The sequence below is a fragment of the Zosterops lateralis genome (genome assembly GCF_965231275.1).
Source record: "Zosterops lateralis genome assembly, chromosome: 2".
Taxonomy (NCBI): Eukaryota; Metazoa; Chordata; class Aves; order Passeriformes; family Zosteropidae; genus Zosterops; species Zosterops lateralis.
Genome location: NC_139763.1, coordinates 43016963 through 43041071, shown reverse-complemented (window position 1 = coordinate 43041071; position 24109 = coordinate 43016963). Strand labels below are relative to the sequence as shown.

The following is a 24109-nucleotide window of genomic DNA, read 5'->3' as shown; positions in this document are numbered from 1 at the left end:
TAATAATTATTGGGGGAAAAGTATTTAAGGGGCCCAGTCCAACCCTGGTACTAGACAGCAATACTGCCAAGGAGTAGTACCCTCTTGACGCCTCGCTAGCAGGCAATTTGTAATTTTGGGTCTAGGAGCAGCTGCATTTGTGGTGAGGAAGTTTTTGGGGCTGAGGGTGCTTTTCCTTCCTTCTGCCAGCAAACAGCGATCCACGCCAGGATTTGCTTTCTGCTCCTGTATTCAGTATTTCGGCGATGCAATGTGTAGCACGTTTCTGTGTGTGTATGTGTGTGTGTGTGTGTGTGTGTGTGCCTGTGTGCATGTGCGGCTCTCCCCGGCTGTGTCTTGTCTCCAGGATTTCTCCCTGCCTGGCTCCGGAGGCTGCTCCAGCGCCGCGCGGAGCAGAGCTTTCCCCGGCTCCCGTAAATCCAGACAGGCACACGCATCCAGTGCAGCACCCGCACGCACAGCACAGCACACACACACACACACACACACACAGAGGCACACAGGCACGCTCCGAGCCGCTGGCCAGTCCATCCCCACGCCGGCTGCTTTCCCCACCGCCTCCCTTCAGGCCGGCAGAGGCGGCGGGCGCAGCTCCGCGGCGGATCGCGCTGCCGCTGCCCCGGGACTCCGCTCGCAGCAACGCGCCCGCGCCTCCAAATCTTCACAAGCTACAGACAGATTTTTACCCTCTTTTTTCCTTTGCCTTTTTTATTTTTTCTTTTGGTTGCGGGGTCTCTACTTGTGGTTTTGGGTTTTTTTAATTTTATTTTTTTTTTTTTCTTTTGGCGTGGAGCGAGCGCTCTGCGTTTGGAGAAGGAGCCGGAGGGACGAGGCTACGGCTGTGCTGCCCCCGCCGTGCGCGCATGTGTGTGTGTGCGCGCCCATCTCCCCCCCGCCCCGCAAAAGTTTGCCTGGGCGGCCGGGGGGCTCCCGGCCCGCCGCCCCCGCACTCGAGGGGCGCGGCGGGGGCGCGGCGGGGCGGCGGAGGCGGCGGCGCGGGACTTGCGCGCCGCGCGGGAGTTGCGCTCCGCGCCATGCGGGGGGCTGCGCGGCGCTGCGCCCTGCCGGGGCCGCTGCCGCTGCCGGGGCCGCCGCCGCCGCTGCTGCCGCTGCTGGTGCTGCTGCTGGTGCCGGTGCTGCCGCCGGCCGCGGGGAGCGAGGGCAAGGCGCGGAGCTGCGGCGAGGTGCGGCAGGCGTACAGCGCCAAGGGCTTCAGCCTGGCCAGCGTGCCCTACCAGGAGATCGCAGGTAAGGACGGGGCTGGGCACGGAGCGGGGCGGGCAGGGGCCGCCGAGCGGGGCCGGAGCTGCTGCCGCCGCCGGGCTGCGCGCTCGCCCCACCGGAGCGGGGCCGGCATCGCCGCACTGTGTGCGCTGTGCGCGCTGTGTGCGCTGTGTGCGCTGTGTGCGCTGTATGCGCTGTGCGCGCTGTATGCGCTGTGCGCGCTGTATGCGCTGTGTGCGCTGTGTGCGCTGTGTGCGCTGTGTGCGCTGTGTGCGCCGTGGGGACTGTGGGCACTGTGTGCGCCGTGTGCGCGGAGCTGTGCCGGCCCCGGTGGCACCCGGGGGCTTCCCCGAGGAGCGTGTGTGTGCGTGTAGATAAAGATTAAATAAATACAGAAACTAAGGGGGCGGGGGGTGCCAAAAAAAAAAAAAAAAAAAAAAAAAAAAAAAAAAAAAAAAGGGGTGAGCATGACGGGGACGCAGGCAGGCTCAGGGCTCAGCAGCGTTTCTGTTCGCTGCCTGAAACTTCTTGAGAGTTGCAGCCGAGCGGCGAGAGGCGCGGGCAGGTCCGCAGTGGCGCCTGTCCTCGCTGCCGCTCTCTGCGAGGGAAAAACTTTGCCTTCTGCTCACGGGCACAGGGCGGGAAGGAGGGCGAGGAGGGCGAAGAGGGCGAGGAGGGCGAGGAGGGCGAGGAGGGCGAGGAGGGCGAGGAGGGCAGTCCTGCTCCCCTCCGCGGCCCCGGCCGGGCCGGTCGCCCCTTGGAGGCCGCAGCAGGGAGCGAGCAGAGGCACCGGCTGCCGGGGAGAGGCACCCACTCACATCCCTCCACACACATCCCTCCACACACATCCCTCCACAGCCCGCCCGGCAGCCTGGTACTCGGCTCTGCCGTCTGCTCAAACATGCCCACAACAGGTTATATCGCAAGCCGCCTACGAAGGTGCTGGGAACGGTTTTTTGTTGTAATTCTGTTTCCCTGCTTTTCCATACAACATTATCAGTATTGCATCTTTAAGACTGAATGAATAAAAATAACGTTTGAAGCTGAAACTCACTCAGCGATCAGAGAGCACCACATAAAGAGAGCTGTGTTACGTGAAGATATGAGCCGGGGCTGCTTAAATCGGACTCTGCTTGAGCCCTCAGAAAAGGTTTCTGCTTGGCCACTGGCACTTTGCTGTTAGCTCCTGCTATTTCTAGAGTGAATTAGGTGCTCCTCGGTTTGCTCGCTTCCTCTTGAAAGTTGGAAGCAGTAGATTTATCTTCCTTGAGGTGAAATAATGCCACAGTTATTCACTGTGCAACATTTAGCACTTTACATGAGGAATGATAAATGTGGAAAATCTCAGGACAGCGAGGCTGTAGTTCACAAAGATATGGGGAAGGTTGTTCCATGTTGCACCTTCATCCCTCAGGCTTCCTGATCCTCTGGTCTTTCTGTGCTTTTCCCTGTAATTTATATTCAGGTTGCTCATCAGTTATATGAAATCATGAAATCTCTCCTGTGAGCCACAGGAGATCCTTTGAATATGCAGTTATGCTTTCCCTTTGCTCACTGTTACACCAGCTGCTTTCAGACAGAATGGTAGGATATCCTCTGCTCCATTAAAAAAAGAAATTCCAGTAAATTTCAGACTTCTAATAACTTTGGGCAAACACTTGTTGCTTTCAGCTCGCAGAGGAGTTTTATTGTTTCATGTATTTTGTCAACGTACATTGCAAAGTCAACATGCAATTTTCAAGTCAGCACAGTATTTACGAGTTTCTGTTGACATGTATCAGTACAGAAAGACTCAGAGTAATTAAATATTTAATAGTAGCTCAATCCAAAATTACTCCACAGTTTCATAAGTAAATCTGCTTTTATGATTAAGCACATGATTTATGGGGTTATGGGTTATTTCCTCTGGGCTTCCTGTTGAAGTAGTTTGGGTTTTTTGTGGTTTATCTTCCTTTTTGCTAGCTGGTGTATCAACTTTTGAGAAGTTCTGTTTGTAGCTGTTCAAGTGAGTTGTTGAAAGACTAGAATGGCTTTAAAGCATGTTTCTGAGTGTGCTGTTCTTGTAAAGTGCTGCAAGGTGGGGTAATAGCTGTTCATGCAGCATGGGCTTTTGTTAATGTTCAAGCTCTGTGTTTGCTACCTGGTGCGATGTTGGAAGTGTAGTTAAAGCAATCAATGTACAGGTTTGAGAAGCGATTTTTTTATTTTTAAATTCTGTTTTTTTCCATCATTCTGACTTGCTTAAGGGAGCGATTTGTTAGTGTTTCAGAAGTGTGGTCTGTCAAACGGCTTATGTTTTAAGGAGTTCAAAGAACTTTGTTACAGTCACATTTCTGAACAAACATGTTTTTAAAAGATTTTGCATCAAAGTCTTAATAATATGGTGATAAATAGTAATGCACAGTGTGGTTTATGTGTTTTGATTTAACAGTAGTCATGTTTTTTGTTGTCATTTGTTTAAAAGCTGTTTTCTAGCTATGACTGTTGAAATGGATAAACTGAAGACTGTATGTACTGAGGCAAAGTGTGTATGTACTGATGTAAAGAGCTGTGAAGAATCTGTTTAAATTATAGAAGCTATGGACATAGAGGCATCTCTCTGTTGAGTGGAACTGCAATGCGAGACTTTTTAGATAACTTCTGTAACGTTATTTATGCTGTCACTTTTGCACAGAGAAGGTAGAAGTTACAGATTTAAAAAGTTGACAGTTTTTGCTCTGTCAGGGAGAGTTTTCCTACAGTATGTTGTTGCACATGAAATACGTTGAAGTTGGCAGTAATGTGACTACAGTTGTTCACCGTACTTTTACAACAATGCTAAATTATTCTATGTGATTGTATAGAACATATTTGTAATCCCCCTTCTGTGTCTGACATCTTGTCTGATCACCACATTCTGGTGCTGTGACCTTCACTGAATTACAACACAAAAGTAGTTTTCTTACATAGTTTAGCAAAGTAAGTCCTCAATAAAGGAACTTTACCTGGGAATGGGGGACAGAAAAAGAAAATTTGATGTATACTTGATATGCTGCTGCAAGCTTAATTCTGTGCATCAGTCACATGCAGGTTGGGGGAAGCAGGAGCTTGCAGTGTGTGCTGGGATGTCCTTGTAAAGGGCTCCTCCCTGAGAGCTGCTGTGGAGTATCCTGTATGTTAAAAAAGAGTTCTGCTGTGAGACTCTGGTTGCCGTGACCCAGCATTCATGAGTGTTAGTGGAGCTTTGAGGACTTTGCAGGAAGTGTTTTGCTGTAGGAAAATCTGTCATTTGAAAGTCAACACACAAGAGAAAAATCATAGAATATATCTTTTGGCAATACTTATTTAACTCCAAACATGCCTTCAGTAGCTTACATTGTCTAGAGAAAGCCATGAAAATGAAATGTCAAAGTTAAAGTTGGATTATGCCTTTGCCTCAGAGTTTTCTGAATGAAAGTGAATGTCTGGCGGTTTAAAGTAGTGGATGTGTCTGCTTTGTGCCTTTCCACTTCCAAGATGAAGGGTGTGGAGGTTTTTTGCGTTGTGGTTTTGCTTGGGATTTGTTTTTTTTTGTTCTGTTTGGGGGTGTTTTACTATTTGCCGAATAATAGTTTATTTAGATAAAGACTAGAACTGTTCTGGTAAAACATCCAACAGTAACAATGTTGAATTCTAAATGCTGCACAAGAAGTATGTGAACTTTGTTCTCCTGCACAGATGATGGACGAGGTGAGAATCTGGCAGCAGAGTCACCATAGTCAAAGTAACTGAAATGAAAGCAGAAGTGAACCCCTAATTTTGAAGGTCAGGAGTCACTTAAAATTGTGCTTTAATGAATAGGCTTTCTACTGGCATAGTACAGAGGCGCTGACTGAAGCGAGCAAGTGTAGAGCTGCTTGTAGCTCTTAAGTGGTAATAATAACAATGATAATGATAATAATAATAATAGCAATAATAATAATACCTCAGTAGTCACCCATGCAGTTGAGCTATTAGTCCATATCAGATGTTCCCAAGATACTCTTTCTGCATATTATGCTTTTGTACTCCAGAATGCAGTAGTGGATTGACAGAATAGGGAAAATCCTCCTGACCGAGTCTGTATCCAAGTACTTGTTCGTTTATAACTTCTTTTACTGTTTCTCTGCTGCTGTCACTGAGAGCTGTGTGAAGTGCTTGTAGACCAGGAGGTAGATGGGGATTCACATACACCTTACGTGGTTGCCTCAGCAGTTAAAAGAGAAATAGCCTTACTAAAATAAATACTACATTCAATGTGAATTTATGAAATCTGTTTTGGGCCATTAGACATTAGTTCACTCCTGATCTCCATGATGGCAGTGAAGATGGACATGGAATTTCATGTAAACTTTATACTTCCTTTTTATTTTAGTTCTGTTGTATCCTCCACATCCTCTCTCACCTGTGTTTGCAGTTTTAGTAATTGCAGCATCAAGAGTCTCTCTGGTCACCTCTCCTTATGGCCTCCCTTATTTTCCAGTTGTGGGTGCATGGTGCATGCTGATAAATTGGCATGTGAGTGTAGGTAGAAGGAAGTTCAGCATTCCTAAGACCTGTCTTTGCTGTCACTTCTGTACGTATTTATTGATTTATATGTGACTGATGCCATAAAGGGAATACAACTTCCATATGTACATCTAAAACCTAAAGGTGATGTTTGTAAGATCAGGGCCTTTGAGAAGAAATAGCATGTTTTTAATGCCTATAAATAATTGATTTTTGAATGAGAATTTTAAATCTCAGCATCTGGAGTTTCCCAGTGTGACTTTATGTGGGAGTGTCTTGGAAAGAAGAACTTTAAAATAGAAAAGGCAATGCTTTAATAATTAATGCAATGATGAACTTCAGTGTACTGTCTCTAATAATCTCTTTTCTTTCTGTTGTCAGTCTGATTTATAATCAAAATCATACCTAAAGCTATAATATTTTCTACACTTCTAAGTGCTAATGTGATAAACTGTTCTAAAGCTGTATTAGTACTTTTTTCATCAGATGCTGTTGTGAAATCCTCCTGAGATTAGGTGGTGTTCAGACACCAGAGGTCAAGCACTATGTTAAAAGCCCAGGCCATTCTTTTTTATATTACTGCAATAAAGAATATATTCATTTCATTTATATTACCACTTGGCTCTCATAAAAGGTCAGTTTCAGCTGAATGTACAATTACTCGCAAATGGCAAATCTTATAACAAGCGATCAACAATAAAAGCTTTTCTGGGTAATTTGTCTTTAAAACTACTACCTGCCATTTCTTTTGAATGACTTGAGCATCTTGCAGTATCACTTGGAGATCTCTGTCTTATTCCCCATGATACATGTAAGAAAACTGTGCATACTAATCTTCCTTTCTGCTTAGTAAAGTAAAAATGCATAATTACATTAAAATTCCTAGTTGAAATAACAGGCTTGGTGCTTAAAACTCCATTATAGTATCAAAGTATCAGCACACCCATTACTACCAAAATGAAATTACTTTTCTAGTGAACTATGACTATATGCCCTGTTTTGTACCTGGTTAATGGGTGCTATCTCTCTGTGAAGGGAACCCACATTTTGTGGTTTTGACTGTTCATGCTACCAGGCATAATTATTTTAGCAGCTTAAATATGTGTAAAAGAATTAACACTTCTTCAGAAATTCCTAAGAAGAGCATATAAAGGTTGGTGTTTAAAGGCAAAATTGTTATTATGCTAAAGAGAGAGAATACATTATAAGATAAAAAAGGAATTTAAAATATGTTGCAGATGGCAAGAAAACATATGCTGGTAAAATTCATAGCACTTTATTCCTCTGTATGTAAAAAAGGCCTAAAAACCTACTGAAATCAAGATTGGTTTTCTTCACTACTTATTTCTCTAGAGCTCCAGCACTCATCCAAAAAAAATGTGCTTCCCTAATAAGAACATTTCTAGCTCTTGCTATAGGAGGCTGTCACAAAGACCACCAGCTCTCTCCGACGAGTTTCTTTCGGCTAACATGACCTTTTCCTTCCAGCAAAGTGGAACAGCAGCACTTTATTCTGTTGAGTGATTGTGGAACACAGAAGACACGTGGCATTTGGAGGCAGATGCTGCCAAAGATGTGCTGGAAGAGGTTCCTTCTGACTGCACAGGTGACAGCAATTTGGGTCCTACTGTGACACCTGCCTGGCAGAGCCAGTCTCTGTGGGCAAAGTCCAGGGTTGCGGGTAGTGCTGGGGGGGCTGCTGTCCCCTCCACCCACTGTGAAACCTGAATGTGCAGAGAGAGGCTCTGCAGCACAACCCCAGCCCTGAGATGGGATGGAGACCTGCTGGCCATCCGTCCTGATCCTGATTTTCAGGGTTGGGTACAGGAGCTGCTTTTGGTGCATCAGAAGAAGCAGCCAGGGCTGATACTCCTAATGCAAACAGCAAATTGCTCTCCAGCTCATCTGACCTGTGAGGTCTGTCACCTTGTGCTTCTAATGGCCTTTTAACTGTGTCTCCAGCTGAGCAGCAGATGTAAAGGCTACCGAGCATCTCGAGCTGGTTTTTTTTTTTTTTTTTTCCCTTCTGAAAGAAGCATTTCTACTGATGCTCGACAAACAGTGGAGCTTTGAACCTGCTCACTGACCTGTTGGGTTTAAAATAGCAGGGCAAATCTCCCCAGAATAAGTGGAAGTGTCGACTATTTTCAACAGGTGCTGTGTAGTGGCATTAAATAAGTTTGCTAACAGAGTAACACATAGTATCTGTGTATCTGCTTCTGTGTGCATGCAGTGGTAAAGTTAAGGCTTTTACCTGGAGTGGCTTCAAAGTCACATTTCAGGACTGAAGGAACTAGAGAAGTTGCAAATCACCAGAGCAAGTGCTTGCAAACCAGGCTGAAACTTTGTTTTATGGGCCCATCTGACCAACACATGAATGCAAACATGTGTGCTATAAAAAACTACACAGGACTCACTTCATATATGTCAGAAAGATCAAAGGTTAAGTCAGCCATGCTAATCCTACTGTTTGGGAAGTCCATTTAGTTCAAGCTTGATGCTTGACTAAGCAGTAGGCCCTGTAACCTGCCCTGTAACTCAAAAGCTAGCCTTCTTTGTTGCCAGGAACAGTTTCTTTGCCAGTCTGTGCAGCTCTTGATGTGTTTATAATGATAGCAACATATTTATCTGATGTTTTTAGCCATGTCCGTCTGGCTCATGTGTTGAGTTTCTGACATGCTAGAGACTGCAGGAGCATCTTTCTAGAATTTGGATGAGTTGGCCTTGGAGGGAAGTCAATGCATGGGGTGAGGCTTTTGTACTTCTCAGTGTTAGATTGTCATGTGCTCTAGTGGGAGGATGCATGTGGGTACTGCTGTGGCTGGAGAGCTGTGGAGGCATGTGGAAGTACTCCACAGCTGGCAAAATACAGTCTGTAAATGCCTCACCATGGTTTTCATATCAAATGTTTGTGGATGGCTTTTGAGTTATTGTTGGTATCCCTTATGACCTTGGAGTTTATCTTTGAGAGCATTAATTACTACAGGAAACTAAAATGACTTTCTTAAACAGAATTTATGTTTTAAGAAGTGAAGCATAACAGTGGGGAACAGATCTTTATGTGCAGTTATCCTACCAAAAGTATGACAGTGGTGACTGATGGTCACATGGCCAAGGAGGCTCTTGTCAGATCCTGTGTACATTTCCTGTAAGTTCTTTTAAGTTCAGGAGTCAAGTTTCCTATCTTCAGGAAATGTTTCCTTGAGAAGCTGACCTGAACTAGAAAACTGATCTGATAGCAACTCCACCAAAAACGATCTTGAAGCTGCTCAAGATGATATGTGGGCATGTGTACCTGAAGTCGTGGTGAGAACATGGGGCTCTGATGGTGTCTTTCAGGTAGATGTCTTACAATTCTGTTGAAAGTGCTAGAGAAAGATTGTCCATCTTTTCTTGTGTGTCACTGTGTAAGAGCATCCGTGGACGGCAGGGAGAAGGAACTCTGCAGACCTGTGATATTCTAGAAACACGTGGTTTTATTGCAAGGGTCGTGGGTAAAAAGGGCTTTGCCTTCATCCACCAGCCTCGGCTGAAGGGATGCCCCAAAGAAGGAGGTGGAGAGAGAGAAGGTGTTAGGTAAGAGAGGTAAAAGAGCTAAGACAGCTAAGAGGGGTAAGAGAGGTACGAGTAAGAGAGAGCAAGGACCTTATTACAATACATTATATCTCCTTTTGTGTTGAATATTCTAATTTACAGTGACAAACTGGTGCAAGATACAAAAGCTACAGACTTTGCATGCAGCCTATGAGAACTACTGTATTACCATATCATCCTATATTCTAAACTCTAAAGACTACTTTTTCTTATCTAACTTTTCCCTGATACCTTGGCAGGGTGGAGAGGGGCTACATTCTTGGGTCCTTTTGTTTTCTGTCCTTCAACCTATCTCCAGCTGATCACTGTCTTCATGCCTGCCATAATCACAACTCAAAGCTGGCCTTCATTTCTATTTCACTCACAAGTTTTACATCTCCAGTATTTCTTACGAGGCAATTATATCCGCAAGCCCTTCCTGTCCCATCTTTCCCAACATCACTGAAATGCAGCATGGTAGTAGTATAGTGTTATTAGCAGTATAGTTCAGGAGAAACTATTAGCAGCTGAACGTTCTGGGCTATTATCCCCTCTTCTGTGCTTGGCTTTCTAACTGCATCACCGTCAACTTTACAAGCCATACTAGCAAAGTCATCTGTTCTCCAAAACTGATGGAGCCGAACACTTGTCTGGGATGAGGAAAAGTACTGAGAGGACTTTACTACCTTAGGGAAACTCTTTGTTTGTTACCGTGTCAGTGTGTGATAGCTAATGTGGTCAGTTTAGTGGATGTCTGCTGATTTTATGGCATGTTCTATTTGGGGATTAGGAGGCAAATGGATGAGGTTGTTAAACCTCATGTTTGTATACTGTTATTTATTGCTGTTTTCATGTTTCAAATCTTTTCTATACCTGAGGGTGCTCATTCCCAACTCTGTGCACCTTTGACCTTAGAGCTGTGCTCACAGTAGCACCAAGATAGAGATTATTAAAAGCAGTGGCAAAATGCTTCCTTGTATGTCCTAAGAATCCAGTTGTCAGCTGTCAGACTTCAGATGTTAAACAATTTCTAAATGTTTCTAAGTACCCTTGTTTTCAAATGAGTGCTTGTCCTTAAGAAGCTTAAACAATGCAGTGACAAATCAAAGGCAAGGGCTGATGAACAGCAGCATCCAGTGGCTCAACCTGATCTGTTTTCTATCTTTTCTCTTAAACTGATGCAGTGTTTCAGAGAGAAAGGAGCTGTAAATGCAAATAGCAACTTCATCTTCTTTAGTTACACAAAATTGATTCACAGCATAAACACAAAATATGCATATTTTGATATTAGCTTTTGGCTTTACAACTTTAACATATAAGTTAATACGGCATATGAGCAATTTAGGCTCCTTGGATGAGAATAGCTATATATCATTTAATCTGTCAGCACTATCTTTGTTGTAGAGAAATGGTAAATACCTCTTGAACAGTTTGTCACTCAGGCCATTTTCCCTTTAACCAGTTTTTATTTTGTGAAGTAGTCTATCCTTGGCTAGCAGTCCTGTTGCAGAATAAAGCAGGGAAGGCAGATAATGCAAATCAAAATTGCAAAGTAAGTCATGTTGGCTCAACAGAGGTTCAAGTGGTTTTGAGAAGAAAGTCAAAATCTAATTTAAAAATGAAGGTATTTAAAGAATAGCATGTTCATTTATTGAATCAGTGACAACCAGGAGCAATATTACTTGACCATTGCTATTCCAAGAGATGGTCTTTGTGCTGACCATGGCCTGGCAATAAGCACTGTTAATAGAATACCTGGAACATAACTAATATTCACTGATTAAAGACAAACACCTGTCTTTGCCATATAGCATGGCTGATGAAGTGGAAAGACTCCCAGAAAGGACTTCCTGAAACTGAATGCTGAAACAGTGATTAGCTTGTTCTTAAAGCTGATCTTCAGAAGTCTTGTACTGTTCTTTGAATGAGAACTCCAAAGCCTCTTTCTTCTTTAACTACAGAGACAGCATACTAAAAGCCATGTGTGAATTGATTGTAGTCAGATTGGCTCTGAGGCACGTGCACACTTCTGTTATTAGTTTTTTGAGTTTAGGACCCCCTCACCCCCAACCTGATTTTTTGCCTTTCTCCAGTGAATGTAGCCAGTGGAGGAATTAGATTGAGAATTAATTGCAGGATTTTTTATTTTTTTTTTTTTTACAAAAATAAATAGAGCAATAAATGATCAAGATTCAAAATTGCAATTTAATTGTGAGAAGCATTGAAGAAATGCAAGAAAGGAATAGTCCTATCTGCAGAGAGGTTCCATTTTACATTTATGTCAGTATTTCTTCATGAGATTTACAAAATCATAATGCCATAGTTATGAACGTACTCTTTAAAGCTTTCTTGTTACATAGACATCAAACATAACACAAAAAAATCTGCTGCTTAATTTTTTAGTTGCCCTTCTAAAAGATGCCAGCTTCATATCCTGGTGAGGGTCAACAGTAATTGATGGATCATTTGTGGATCCATTTTTGTACCTTGTTAATTAGTAATTTAGAGTTTGAGTTTGCTTTTTAAAGCAGCTCCAGCTGGACACTGTAAATCATTGTCTAGAGCACAGTCTATGCTCACTACAGAAACTGGCCAAACCACAAAATCCTCGTATACCAAAATCTGGTTGCTGGCAAATACTTAAACACATAAATACAGATCACTGCTGAAGTAAAGCTTTTCCATATCTGAATAGAGTATTTAAATTGCTCCTCTTGCAGTCTGCCCAATAGACAATTGTCTCTCTTCAGCCTAGAGGAATACATGGAAGTATTGATTCCCCAGTGTATGGACATATGTATATATATATTCATAAACCTCTACTTAAAGAGCTCCGTACATTCAAAAAGCCCGCTGAGATTGTATCATATTCCAAGGTATACGTAACACTGTGGATAATGAGTGGATTACATATTTGGATTATAATTGTCTTTTTAATAGCTGCATAGTTTTCCTGTCATTGTTAGTTTTTTTCTTCTCTGAGTATTCTAGAATAATTTCCATTTTTCAGTGACAGGATGGTCACAGCCATTACTGCCATGCCTAATGGACTGCCAGCTATACCTGGTTTTGACCAAAGAGGAAACCCTACAGAAGTTCTTGTCCTTTTCAACTGCAAGAAGAGCAGAAAGCCAATCGAGATGAAGCAAATTCTACACTTAAGAATGGATTCATCCAGATTTTATTCTGTAATGCCAAACAAATCTGATGTCAGTCTATAAACTTCAGTTGGGTAAAAGAATCAGGTGTGTCACTTTGCTATTGATTTATAAACTTTTAGGTTATTTTTATAGTCCTTTCACCATCATTATTACATTTATTGTACAACACAGACAATAAACCTTTCTAGAAAGAGTAATGGCATTGGAAAATTAGGATCATCATCATTTTAATGGCTATAACCTAAGTGCTCATCTTTTTGTTCCATTCTGTGGCTTGCCTGATGTTTGGAGCCAACCAACCTGTTGCACCGAGTGACTCTCCAAAAGAGTAATAGGAAAAGGACTGATGTAGCAAAATAAAACTTCTCAAAATGGATCTTAAGGTTTCTATACCTTTACGTTAATCCAATATAGAGATATGAAGGCAAAATCTTAATTAATTAAAATGGGCAAATACGACATGAGCTGTTTAAAATTTTTGACAATAAGCATTTTGGGAAGTTGATACTAGCTGCTAGCAGACACATTTTCTGATTAATACATATTTGTATTTTTGACATACTCATATGAAAGGCAAATTTGTAAACATTACCAATATTTATTCCACAAATATTTGTCTCATTTTTATTTCACCCTGCTGAGAACTGCAAGTGCTAATCATTGGAACCCTTTGGAGCAAAGGTACTTACTGAGTTGCATTAGATATGAAAGGAACAAAATATTCAAACAATTTTTTGTTGAAAAAGTGTCTTGGTTGATCTAATTTTACAAGTGAGCTGCAGGCATGTCTTTCAACAGTGCGGAGTTAATTTGCAAAGGCAGTTATAGAATATATTCTGAACATTTTCTCAGTTCCTTAAGGGGAACTTTTCTAACTCATTCTTTTCCATTCCATCCAGAACACTTGTTTATGCTACACAGATACATACATACATGCCCATTTCAAAATAAGAAAAAATAACAGATAGTTCAGTTTTTAAAGTTACTGAAATAGATTGCTGAAATAGTTACTGCTTCCACAGAAAGTTAGGCCATCACTGTTATACCAATACAGTCCCTTATTTTCGGCAGCTTCCTGCCTTGCAGGGTAGTTTTTCATACAGGTGCTTAAGGCTACAGGATACAATGCATGATGGAAGTTAGTCAGAACAACTGAGTGATCAGCCAGTGAATGTGATGTAGGAGAAAAACCCTGTCTGTGATGCTTGCTGATGAGTGAAGGAGTTGAGTTCTCCTTCCATCTTTTGAGACAACATCTTCAAGGCCCTTTTTTGATGAGATGCATGTGATCTCTCCTTTTGAAGCAATTCCACTGTGCCATAAATAGTACCACATAATAACAAGAAATAAAGGGGGAGTGGAGAGGGACCACGTTTTACAATATGCATGCAGTGATAGGACAAGGGGCAATGGCTTTAAGGTGGAAGAGGATAGGTTTAGATTAGATATTAGAAAGAAATTCCTTACTGTGAGGGTGGTGAGGCACTGAAAAATGTAGTCCAGGAGAGTTGCCTGTGCTCCATCCCTGTGAGTGCTCATGGCCTGGCTGTATGGGACTTTGAGTAACCTGGTTTAGTGAAGTGTCCCCTACCCATGGCAGGGGGCTCGGAATGAAATAATTTTCAAGGTCCCTTCCAACCCAAATAATCCCATGATTCTGTGTTCATTGAGACAGAGAGGATGTTTTGTGCCTGTTTTTTAGCGCATCAGTGATAACTATTGGAAGTGCACGTGATTATTGTTGAAGTTGAGTTTTGGGTAGTCTGTAGTTTCAAAAATGCTTTGCTCAATCCTCAAACACATGCATGAAACAGAAAACATTCTTGGAAGATGTTTTTATTTTCTAGTTAGTGGGAGTGGGTAGTGGTGCAGAATGGTTCCTTATATATCCTGATAAGGGATTCAACATTTTGTGTTCTATAAATATATATATTTTTAATAATAATAATATTTGAAGAGTAATACTGTAAAAACAAACAAAAATATTCCATGGAGAGTCAGGAACAGAAATCTTGGTGTTATCTGCTGAAGATGAAGCTGTTCTCCTAAGGTTTTCCACTGAGGTTAAGGTACAAGAGATAGGTCTTGAACATCCCATGGGTTCTGTCTGTTTCCACTACAAGTTTTATTTTCTTTATGAGCCTAGATATAAACTTGGTACTGGGAAAAGTAGCAACTTTAAAACTTTCTCCTGAGGAAATTGTTTGACTTTTGAAGCACCTTAGAAGGTTGCAAAGGTATTGCTGGCCAACAGGCACAAAATAATTTGATATAAAGCTGAGCTCTAGGTTGCTGTTGGAAACCACTGAGATAATGAGTCAATTTTAGAAAAAAACAGGTTCATTATTTTTTAATTGGGCTGCTCATCAAAAATGCAAGAGGTGTTCCAAATATCATGAAGTTTAAAGAAATTAAGTTCTGATGAATTCTATATACATAACATGATGAATCTATTGATTATACACTACTGACCCTCACAAGTGAGTTCTTCCTCCTTTTTAAATGTCTTCTCAGGTGAAAAACAACACAAGCATTAATTTAAGTGGCATATAAATACGAACTGAAGTAAGTATGTAAGTGCTTAAAATGAAACTTTAACAAGACCAAAAGCATTTTGGCAAGATTATTTCAGGGAACAGTTAAAATAAATGAGAACAGCTTTCCTTTGTGATTAACACCATTATATTCTCATTCATTTATGACATTATATTAATTCAGGATATTATATTCATTCAAGACTTACACAGCAATTTTCAGAGGAGCTGTGTAACAACAAAATGAGAAAAGCAATAAAAGACATAAAACTAATAATATATTTGATATTGAGAGAAAGGAGGATGCAGAGTGGGCTGGGAAAATTAGGGCATATCTACATTCAGCTTGCTGCAGAACTCTGATGTAGGAAGATGTAGGAACTAAAGAAGCATTTTTTGTGCCGTTACATAGACATAACCGTGACAGAGGAGGTGGATATTTGGTAGAATGCTGATGAGTGGACTTACATGGCTTTCTGAGATTAGTTTTTCGCTTTCACTTTCAGTATAAATTCTCTCCTTGTTGCCATCAATCCCAAAAATAAAACCAGGATCAAAACTCTCTTTCTAAGAATTTTGTAGTCATTTTTAGAGGCTTAGTTAGCACTGAACTCAAAAGTGAGACACTTCTAACACTTATCTGACTGTGTGTTCCTGAGTGACTAACAACTGCACCAGTCTTGTGTGATGTCTTTCTGAAAGTCCCTCCCCTCAGTCTCTTGCCTTTCTCTTCCTTTGGTGCTTCTCTGAACATCCCCTAGGTTTTCAGCATCTCTGCAGCCCCCCTTTAGCACATCTCAAAAAGCTTTAGCACAGTCTCAAATTCTCTTTCCTCTGCATCCATCCTGCCTGCAGTCCTTTGCCTCTGTACACAATTACCCTGTTCCATGTGCACAGCATGCTGGGGGAGAGTTTCTTTCTTTGACATCCTTTTTGTTTCATACCAGATACAACAATCTCATCAAGAAATCATTCTCCTTGGGCACTCATGAGCTAACTCAATTGTCCTCTAGTTTTCACGGACTAGATTACTAGAATTCTTCCACTTTTATTGTTTCTTTGGTCCTTGCCAGGACTTAGTATTTAGTTTCTGTTGCCTTTATTATAAAGATAACCTGACAGTAAATTTCCAACAAGCTTCACTCCATGTTACTTTTTTTTCCAGTAGCCAGTTGCCTAAAAGAAGATATCATTTAGTGTGGTCTTCTTATATTTATGATTTAGCCTCTTTTCAGTGAATTTTCTGTCAGCCTTTTCTTGGAGCACTTTCTGACTAAAGCCTGTCAAAACTGTTGGATTTTAGAAGGGCCAGGACTTTTTTCTTTGCCCAGAATCTTATTTCCTGAATTATTTATTTTGGAAGATCATTTTCTTGAAAGTTAAACCATATGTAAGAAACTCATGGGGCTATGGAGAGGAGTCCAGTCAGTTCAATCTTTGAGAAGGAAAAAAGCAGTGGGGAACAAAAGCATGAGGCACACAAGTCTGCTTCTGCAGAGCTATGTAGAAGTAAAGAAACACAGGCTGAGTTTAGCAATATCTGCTGCAACAAAAGACTAAATAACTAAAGTAATCTTTGTAATTTTTGTGTATATTAATGCAGCAATTTTTCTTAAATTTGGACAGTATCAGAATCTTGTTTACAAACTCTAATTTTACAGCCCATCTGTAATTAGTATTTTATTCTTAGACTGTGGAAGTTAAACCCAGGAGTTTCTTTTTAAAAAGGGAAAGCCACTAGCTGTCCATCCATATTCCTGCCACAGTGGAGGCCCCAGGAGTTTTCTACTAAAATTCCCATATACTCACGAGAGCTGCAGAGGCATCCTTTGTGAGCCAGCAGATGGGGCATCTCTGGGAGGGCTTCAGGTGGGAGGTGGCAGCAGCTTCACAGTGGTCCCCCTCGCTCTGCCGTGAGGTGAGCAATTAAAAAAATCATGGAATGTTTTGTGTTTGAAGGCAGCATAAAAATCATTTAGTTCCAGCCTGCCTTTCTTGGGCTGGGGCACCTTCCAGTAGACCAGGTTGCTCAGAGCCCAAACTAAACTGGCCTTGAACAGTTTGAGGGATGGGGCAGTCACAGTTTCTCTGGGTGACCTGTTCCAGTGTCTCACCACCCTCACAATGAAGAATGTCTTCTTAATACCTAATCTAATGATAGATTTGATTAGATATTTTGGTTTAAAGCCCTATTGCTACACGTCACTAGGCCCTCTCTAGCTCTTCTATAGGCCCTCTTTAGGTACCAGAAGGCTGCTATATGTTTTCATGAGGCCTTCTCTTCTTCAGACTGAACAACCCCAAGTCTCTCAGCCTGTCTTCACAGGCTCCAGCCCTGTGATTATTTTCATGGTTGTCTTCTGGACGTGCTCCAGCAAATCCATGTCCTTCTTATGAGTCATTACTGTAGTGACCTTCCCTGGCATCTTGAGTCTAGGTGGCTGCACTGCAGGCACTAGTGCCTTGCAGCCCACCTACAAATGATGGGGTGTGGTCCAGGTGGGTCAGGATGTCCTGCCTGACCTGACTTACATCGAGTAGTAGTACCTGTTGAGTTATGGAGTAATTTGGTACTGTGTGGAGTGGAAGAAAGTATTAGATTGGTTTGGATTTGGGTGTAGGACATGACCTCAAATAAAGATGTTAGGAGTGAGAGGCTTATTGCATTTTTTCTTCCTCACTTTTGGGGGAGGGAGAAATATTAATAGCAAACAGCAGTATAGATGTATTTTTGCTTCTCAATCATCAGCACTTTGGGAAGAATAGAGGCAAAGGACAAAACAAGAAAAAAGAAGCCACAAGATAGAAGTGGTGGGATGTGCTGAGAAGCACTGCCTTTGCCATTCTGCTACAGTCAGAAAAGTCAAAATCCACATCAGAATACAGGAATGAAAAATGACAGTCTTCTAGACTGAAGCCTGACAGAATTGCAGTGCATATAAGCTGGCTCCAAGCAAAGTACTGCTTATCTACCATTTACCATGATGTTGACTCTTACAATGAAAAGTGTGATACTGTATTTGGGGAGTGGAAAATTAATTTTTTTCATTAGCATGGCAATTTTTAATGTCATCATTTCATAATTACTCCACAAAGTTTAGAGACATTTAGCATTGCCAGCAGCTTTTTCATCTTATTGAACAGCACTGAAAAGGAATCAACATAATTAAACCCAAATGCAAAATTAATATGAAATTGCCAAAGATTTGGCTTTTTTTGTTTGTTTTGTTTTGATTCAAACAGATACACAGGCTTTGAGAAAAAAAGGGATTTTAATTAAAAAAAAAAGTTTAAAAAAGGTTACAGTTTCAACGTAATACATGGAATAAGTTGCTGCTACCTGAAAGTCTGGAACACCAGAGGTAAATGCAACTTCAGTGTAAACCAGGACTGAGGAAGCACATAGTGTGTGGCACCACAGGGTAACTAATATATTTACTGCTGCTTTAATCTCCTTTACCAGCCTGCACATGGCCAACAGGCACAAACCTTGTTTGTTGACATTTTTATGTTAACTGTGCTTTTAGTAGCAGCGAATAAATCCAAAATTAGGAAAGAAGCACCAAAACAGGTTTTTTTGGCAGTGTAAATAAAATGTAATTTAACATGGTAGTATATTGTGACTATAACCTGATGTGAAAAGTAATTATATCAGCAAAATTATTCTTATGTTATATTCTGGGGTTAACATTATATAGTGGTAAGGATTCAAGGACTAAAATTGTGAAATATAAATTGTTCATGATCCCATATGTAGATAATGATGGTACTCCCTGCTACTGTTTTTATCCATGACTACTTTGCCTGTATAATCATGATATAAAAACTCCACATGGTCAAGCTATTTTAGTAACTCAGGTAGGCAGAACAGGCTGGAGTTTTTTTCTTTGGCATCGTGCTGTAGAGCAAGGAAATAGGTTTATTAGAAATGAAGAAAATCCAGTCATTCTTTACAGAAAGTTGGTAGTTACCAGTGATGCAGATTCTGGACATAAATGAAACAAATACACTTAACAAACAAGGTATTGGATGGCTGTTGCTTAAAACTTATTTCTTACACTATAATTCATGAGCAGATACTGGTAGAAAAAAGCTTTACTTTGAACAGAACCAGAGGTGGATAAAAACCCAGGAGAGAGAAGTCTGTGAATATGGGCTGAGATGTTGGTTTGATAAAACCAGAGATTACTTTGTAGTTTTGTATAATGCTAGGGACAAGTAAAAGGGATGGATCCAGAAAGAAATGTACTTGAAAGCCCATTGGTGATAAGATCAAAAGGAAAGCAAATGGGAAATAAAGAGGAGAGTGAGGGAATAAAGAGGTGCTCCATAACAATGTGTGGCAGCCTGTGGAGGGAAGTGGAGGTGGAGAAAATGTCATGTGGTAGCTTCCCTTCAGATGTGAGTCTTTAATCTTTTTTTGCATGTTTTGCACATGAATTCTGTAGAATTTTATTTGCTTTCAAAATTTCATCAGGCACAAGTACTTGTTGGAGTATTTCTGACAGGATTCCTAGTGTTTGAACTTCATAGTTGTCATTAGTTCCTTCAATAAATATTCCCTGCTGTTGCTTTGATTTTCATAATTAGTCACTCTCAATCAAGTATATTTCTCAAGGACTGAAATTATGAAATTTAAATTCTTCATGATCCCATAATGAAAAGACAATTCTAAAGGCTTTGATTCACAATCTATGTTCTAGCTAAGAAAAGAATGTGACTACGTGAGAAAGAACAAAGAGCCAGGATCCAAGATACTTCCATTTTAGGATAGTTTAGGGAATATTTTTATACCTTCTTAAGGTATTAAGATACCAAATCCTTGAAAAACTTGGAATTGATTAATGAAAGATACAAGTCTGTAACTTATTTGTGAGGTGCATATCTATCTATATCTATCTATCTATCTATCTATCTATCTATCTATATCTATCTATCTATCTATCTATCTATCTATCTATCTATCTATCCCTCAATCTATCTATCCATTTATCTATCTAGAGGTGATTAAAGCAAAGCTGTTAATTTGCTGTCATTTGTGAAACAATTTTTTTTACTATATATGTGACTTCAGAGGTCTCAGCATAGGAAGGGATGTGTGATTCTAGCAAACAGAGAAGCAAGTGAAGTGAAAGGTGTTGTTCTACTCAGAAGTGAAGGCTATATTGCAACTATTTTATTGCATGCAAATCCAGAAATTATGAATATGCCGATCTCCAAAAGGTCCTAGAAGGATTTTATGAAGGATTCAAATACTAAAATCTTAGGGAGAAGTTTGAGGCAGTGTCTTCTTAAAAACCCCAAGAGCTCTGTAAAAAACCCATAAAAAACAGCTTCCCTGCCCCAAGCAGTTGTATTGGCTTATTGGCTGTTTTGGGGCAGAAACTTAAACTTGCTAGCTATGAGAGAGAAGTACTATTCTCCTGTATATGTTCATCACCCAAAAAGAAGTCTTTGGAAGTTTGAATCCAGCTGGATTTAGGTGTCTGCTTAATCAGGTTTATGAGCCTGGTATTCTGGTGTATGGATACCCCACAGTTTCCCTTGGAAATATATAGATCTCTATGGTCTTTGTGTTTTCTTTTTTCTTGTTTAGTACATGACAAGAAAATAGATGGTGGTGTGGTGTGGTGTTTTTTTTTTTTTTTTTTTTTTTTTTTTTTTTTTTTTTCTCCTTCTGTTGTAGTTACTTGTAGTAAATGGAGAAGGGAAGACTTCTAATTAAGATGTTCTACATCCTTCCCTGGAAGCATTCAGGGAACATACCTGCATTAGCATTTTGGTATGCATTAGGAACGTGCTTTTGAAGTAAAGCTCCTCATTGTCTCTACTTGCTGTGCTTGGATTCACATAATAAAGTGGTCTTGGAAAACACAAGATGGACTTTTCTGAGAGTAACCAGACAATATGCTCCAACCACTTCCAGATAATCAAATTCCTAGTCCCGGATCAAAATAAATCCAAACCCTTTAATAAGTATAGTGTGGTTGTCAGTTTCACATCAGCCATGCATTACCCTAAGGAGTTGCTTCTATTGAACTCCTCTGCTTGCTTCTGTAGGTGCAAGCATGAATTTCTTCAAAGCTTTCTCTCTTTTAGCTACAGGGTGAGTCTGGGTCCTCAGCAGAGGCAGTCAGAATCACTCTGCTGCAGGAAAGTGCCTAAATTTGAGGCACTGAAAGCTCATATTAGGTGTCTAAAAGTAGGTGATATAAATACTCTTCATAGTGTTTATATCATAAAATAGTGCAGGCAGCAGCTGTGCATCACTTCTTACTTCAGTCCCCTCCGGTGAGTTATTGTCCCTTGGGTAGGATGTGATGAGGATTGCACCCCATCTATGCTAATCCAGCTCTTCACTGTTTGTTGTTTTAGTGAGACAGGATAATATTACAAAAAATGAAACAATAGAAAATAGGCAAAACACTCCTTTTTTTTTTATTTTTAATTTGAAACACACTTCTCCACACTTGCATTCAGCTGTTTGTAATTACTAGGCTAGTGCAAGATCTTGTACTAGGATTACTAAGTAAACCAGCTAAATTGTAGCTGGCATTAACTCTCATTTTCTAGCATGTTCTCTCAAAAACTGTTTTTTAAATCTTGTTTCACTGTCATTGTAGATATTGTTTCTCCCTCCCAGAAAACACAGACCTCTCAGTTCATTCAAATAATACTTTATTGTCAAGGTCATAATAAATCAAGTATGGACTGGTGCAGACTTTAGTCATGTACTTTTCTATAACTTTCTGATTCTCACATAATTTGTAGCATATATTTCTACTCAAAACACCAAAAAATACTAGCTCATAGCTAAGATCAAGAAAAAAACCAAAAAGACCATATGCTAGTGTAGTATTAGAAATTTAGAATTGCAACATCAAACATTAAAAATCCAGGTAGTTATGATTGTTGCAGGAGCTTTGTTTGGCTCCCTCATATCTATGAGTAAAGATAGTCCTAGAAATATACTCATGCACAAGTCGTGATTCATGATCACTTATTGTACTTAGATAATTAATTATTTTCTCTGTCTTATACTAGATCTTATTCAAATTCTGTTCTGCAAATAAACTATAAATATTCTTATAGCCTCTTCTCTTACAACTACTATATCTAGAAACTTAATTAAATCATTCTATTATCATAATTTGTTCTGAGCTATTATTTTTCCTTTTACATGTGAGAAATAAATACATTTTTAAAGATTCAGAAGCACAGTTTGTATTGTAAAAGTTCACTGTGTAAAAGCACTTTGTATTTTTTGAGTGTCATTAACTGGCTTTAGCTGTGGTCTCCAAGCAGATCTGCATAACAGGCTCTCTTGTGTCTGTTTTTTGGACACCAGAAAGTGATTAATGTAAATGGAGAATCATTTGAGAAAGTCTGGCTGAGATACAGGAACCTATAGGAGGAAGAAAGCTGCTAAGCAGCTCTCCATGGAAATGCTCTTGCCATGATACTCGTGAGATTATTCTTTCTCTAGATGCTACTCTCATCTCCATTCACAAAACACTTTCCCAGTTTGGCAAAAAGAAAAAAACTTTTATTCTACAGACTGAACACTACCCATTCTTGCTCTTACTAAACCTATGCCATCCACCATTGTGATGCAAATGCATGCAAGACAGTAGGTATGATTTTATTGTATGAATGTTTCCTTTTCTTTCTTCATGATCTTTAAACAAGACTCTTTAGATGTGTATATAAAAGTTACAGTGCAGGCACCTGAATTTACTTTCTTATTGCCATGTCAGCTTTTTGTATAAAATTCACTCTGCATCTGTTTCCCTGTGGTCTTTGTTCTGCTCAAACCACATCTTGTTTTCTTTCAAAAAAAGTCCTTTATGGACCTTTCGTAATGTGATGAATTTTCCTGGTATTCATATAGTAGCAGCTTAATGAAACTGTATTAAAATGGACAGGAGATATGATGGCATTAATTGAAAAATGTGAGATCAGATGCACACTTAAATGTTCTGTGACTTTGACTGGTTGATAGGATTGGAGGATGTGCTTCAAATGATACCCAGGACAGCACTACTGGATACACTAAGGCACTCTTGCCCTAGCAAGGTTAGGAGGAGCCCTAGAAGGACATTTACAGGAAAAAAAAAACCCAAACACCTGGTGTAGAGTTTGATTGTCTTGAGCATATGACTTGGATTCAGGTCCATAAATGCACAAAGAGGATGGTTAGGGATTTGACTCACATGTCCTCTTCTTCATGAATCCTACTCTGCTGCAAGTGTTTGTCACTGAGGGCCCAAGAGACAACTAATGTGAACACAGAGTTTGCATGTGGAGTGGACTTGTCAGCAGAAAGACTAGGCAAGGCACGGTTGAAAAGCGAATGTTTGGTTTATATCTGAGCTCTTCCAAAGAGGGGAAAACCACAGTTTGCTCAGATCAAGTGGCAGCTGCCGAAGTACTGCTGTAAGTGTATTCAAGTGCCAGGTTCATATGGGACACAGACTAATTTTAAACACTTCATGAAAATGAGAACAGTTCTTCAAAGTTGAAAGCTAAAGCGTTCATTTATTTCAAATGTTTCTCTTGGAATGATTTAGTAGACTAGACTCTTGGTTTACTATTGAGTAGTTTATTATTGTTTCTGTTTCCTTCTGAGGGTTGCTTTGGATATTGTACTGCAAAGTTCAGAACTTCCTTGAAAATTTCAAGAGAGAGAAGCCTGGCTTATCTCCTCCTTGCTGTTCAGTGAGGTTGCAACTATGACAATTACATGAGATGAGCAATTGGCAAGGTTTAGGAGACATACCATATTGTGATCCCCCTCACCTAATACCTTTGACTTAGTACAAAACTCTTCTGTATTACTGATTACTACTTTTCCTATTTCACATATCTGCTTAAGAAGATTTTTTTTCCTATTATTTTTTCAGCCTTGTTAAGTTTTTGTTTTCAATGTTCTCGGGAACATTTTTTCATTACAGTGAAGTTTGCAGCATGTAATTCTGCTTCTATCTGTAGTACCATGACCTTGCACCAGCCAACGTGCTGCCAGTAACAGGTGTCACTCATTGACAACAGATGCTCCTCCCTCATAATTTACCTGTCTCCACAGAAACTGATAGCTCAGATGGATTTCCC

General features: G+C 40.4%; 1 protein-coding gene across 1 annotated transcript in view; it reads left to right on the top strand.

The window, feature by feature from the left end:
* Positions 1-312: 312 nt before the first annotated feature.
* Positions 313-24109, top strand: part of GPC6 (glypican 6) — a 728411-nt gene continuing 704614 nt past the window's right edge. Inside the window, exon 1 of the mRNA XM_083855634.1 lies at positions 313-1248. Within this exon, the coding sequence (XP_083711760.1) occupies positions 864-1248 (385 nt within the window). The 5' untranslated portion in view covers positions 313-863. The remainder of the gene's footprint in view (positions 1249-24109) is intronic.